At 45.6% G+C, this 2,726-nt stretch overlaps 1 protein-coding gene across 1 annotated transcript in view; it reads left to right on the forward strand.

Annotated features, from left to right (window-relative positions):
- Apobec1 (apolipoprotein B mRNA editing enzyme catalytic subunit 1) overlaps positions 1-2,078 on the forward strand; it is a 6,276-nt gene extending 4,198 nt beyond the window's left edge. Inside the window, exon 4 of the mRNA XM_023707422.1 lies at positions 1,804-2,078. Coding sequence (XP_023563190.1) covers positions 1,804-1,962 — 159 coding nt within the window. The 3' untranslated portion in view covers positions 1,963-2,078. The remainder of the gene's footprint in view (positions 1-1,803) is intronic.
- The last annotated feature ends 648 nt before the right edge of the window (positions 2,079-2,726 follow it).

The raw sequence follows: 2,726 nt of genomic DNA on the forward strand, positions 1-2,726 counted from the left end.
TTATTTATTTATTTGGCGGAACTGGGGATTGAACTCAGGCCTTTGCACTTGCCAGGGAAGCGCTTATTCTACTGAGCCATCTCCCCAGCCCCCTCAGCAGCTATTTTAGATGAATAGTCTCCAACAGAAATAGTCCCAAATGTGAATCTGTCAATCTGTGTGTCTATCTCCAGGACATTCCATGTGCTAAACACACACTTTACCGATGAGCTACACCCCCAGCTGTGGGTTTTTTTTTTTTTTTTTAACCCAATATTTTGCTAAGTTGCTAAACTGTCCATCTTGGGCTTGATTTTCAGATTTTCCTGCCTCAGGCTTCCAGAGTGCTGGGATTATAGGCATATGCCATCATACCTGACTTGTGATTGTTGTCATGTTTTTGTTTGTTTGTTTGTGTGAAGACAGGGTCTCACTGTGTAGTTCAGGCTGGCTGTGAACTCAGTGTGTATCCCATGCTGGCCCCAAACTCATAGCAACCCTGCCTCAGCCTTCAGAGTGCTGGGACTGAAACAGAAAGAAAAACTGATCTCGGGTAAGTGTCCTCCAAACAATACAGAGAACCTCCAAATGACATCGGGAAAAAAATCATCTCCTGACCTGACCTGGATGAGTTCGTGTTCCTAAAACCAAAGAATGAATTTTAGGAACAAATGGAGGTTATGAGCAGAACATATTTATTGAGGGAAAGAAATCTGTCCAAGAGAGGGACAGGAGGGGGGCCAGAGCGGCTTGTTCCCTGGGAAGCTGTCTCTTCCAGGGGCTTTTACAGTGTAAAGCCATGTGGGGCTAAGGTAGAGAGAATGGAAACTCACTTAGGTGGCCAGAAGGGGGACAAAACTATGGTCAACCAATGGGATTACAAGCACCTTTGCTCAGGTAAAATTGATTAAGTCCAGGACCAAATGGGGAAGGGAGTCACATAGCAAGTGGGCATGAATGTAGAACAGGATTATATGAGGTAGCCATCCAGTAGTAGTTGGATTAATGATTCTTGGGTCTCCCTTAGGGTGATGATCAATCTCGGATGCCAATCTTTAGGGAGGTCAGCACTTGGTTGATCTTTGGTCTTTGGGTCTGACCCATGGCGGGAGCATCCACCCCTCTCAGTGTTACAAGATATCTTGTCTTCTATGGTATTTCCTTGGAGGGCCTGGCCCTGTTTGACTGCCTATAATATTTCTATCTAACTCGGCTGCCTGCAAAAGGACTACAGGCATGCAATACCATTTCCAGCTCAAATTTTTTTTTTGTTTTCAGTCACGGTCTCATGTAATTTGGCCTAGATCAGAATGCACTGAACTCCCTACGAAGGCCAAGCTGGCCTCAGGCTCACAGGGAGCCCAGCCTCCACTGGGTGCTGGGCTTGCAAGCCTGTGCCAGCACACCTGCTTTCATGGTTATCCTTGTTGTTGCAGCACACAGCGAGTGCACAGCACCTCACACGATCTCCTCTACCGTCCTGGTATGTCACTCTCCAGGAGAAGGCACATATCTCCTTTGGATTCTTGGAAGTGCTTCAGCACTCTTCCAATTGACTTTTTTTTTTTTTTTTTTTAATTTGTGTGTGTATGTGTGTGGTCAGCTCAGCCCACGGGGGGGGGGCGGGCGGGGGGGCTGGCTGGCATGTGGTGCTGGGGGATTGAACCGTGGTCCCTGTGCTTTGCTAAGCTTGTTCTAAGTAGGTGCTTTAGACCACTGAGCCATCTCACCAGCCCTTCCAATTGACTTTTTAAAGTGCTCATGCTAATAAAGGTATCAGAACAATATCTATCCTAAGGATAATACAGAATTCTTTTGTTCCAGAGTCTACCACCCTGTCTAAGGATTTCAAGAAGACGTCAAAATCAGCTTACATTTTTCCAAGTTATTCTTAAAAATTGCCATTACCGAGCAATTCCGCCCCTTGTCCTTTCGGCTGCAGGCATGATGCACCCTTCTGTGGCCTGGTGTTGGGCAGAATGACTGTTGGGTGCACCCTGTTTCCAGAGTGATATATGTTCCTCGCTGGGAGTGAGGATGGCTCCCAATCTCAAAATTAGGGTGGAGATGTGGATTAGAGGTACTGTTATCCAGAATGCATGAGAATATGGGTTCTGGAAAAAAAAAAGAAGTAGAACCTAGAAATATTCGCAAGCATTGTACACTATATTTTTTCCTGTCCTGTCCCAAATGACCCAAAAACTTTATACTTTGAGACAACAATAAATATTTATCACCATAGTTTCTGTGGGTCAAGAGTTCCAAGCAAGTGTGTGGGGGGTGTGTGTCTGCCCTGCAGTCTCCCCTGAGGTGACATTGACCCAGGGGAGAAATGATGTCGGTGGATGACCTCCAAATGATATAGGGGAAAAATGAAACTCCCAACTTGAAAGTTACCTGGGATGAGTTCGTGTTCTCTAAAACTGAATAATGAATTTTAGGAACAAATAGAGGTTATGAGCAGAATATATTTACTGGGGGAAAGAAAGCTTCTTTCCAAGAGAGGGACAAGAGGGGGCTCCCGAGCGGGTGGTCCCCTGGAAGCTGTGTTTTCCAAGGAAAACGTAGAGTAAAATTATTGTGAGGCGGGTCTAAGGTGGTGGAGAACATGGGAACTTGCTTAGGTGGGCATAAGGTGGGACAAAACTATGGTCAACCAATGAGATTACAAGCACCATTGCTCAGGTAAAATTGATTAAATCCAGTACCACTTGAAGAAACGAGTCATGTAGGAAGTGGGCATGAAT

The sequence above is a fragment of the Octodon degus genome, unplaced genomic scaffold (genome assembly GCF_000260255.1).
Source record: "Octodon degus isolate 3935 unplaced genomic scaffold, OctDeg1.0 scaffold00288, whole genome shotgun sequence".
NCBI lineage: Eukaryota > Metazoa > Chordata > Mammalia > Rodentia > Octodontidae > Octodon > Octodon degus.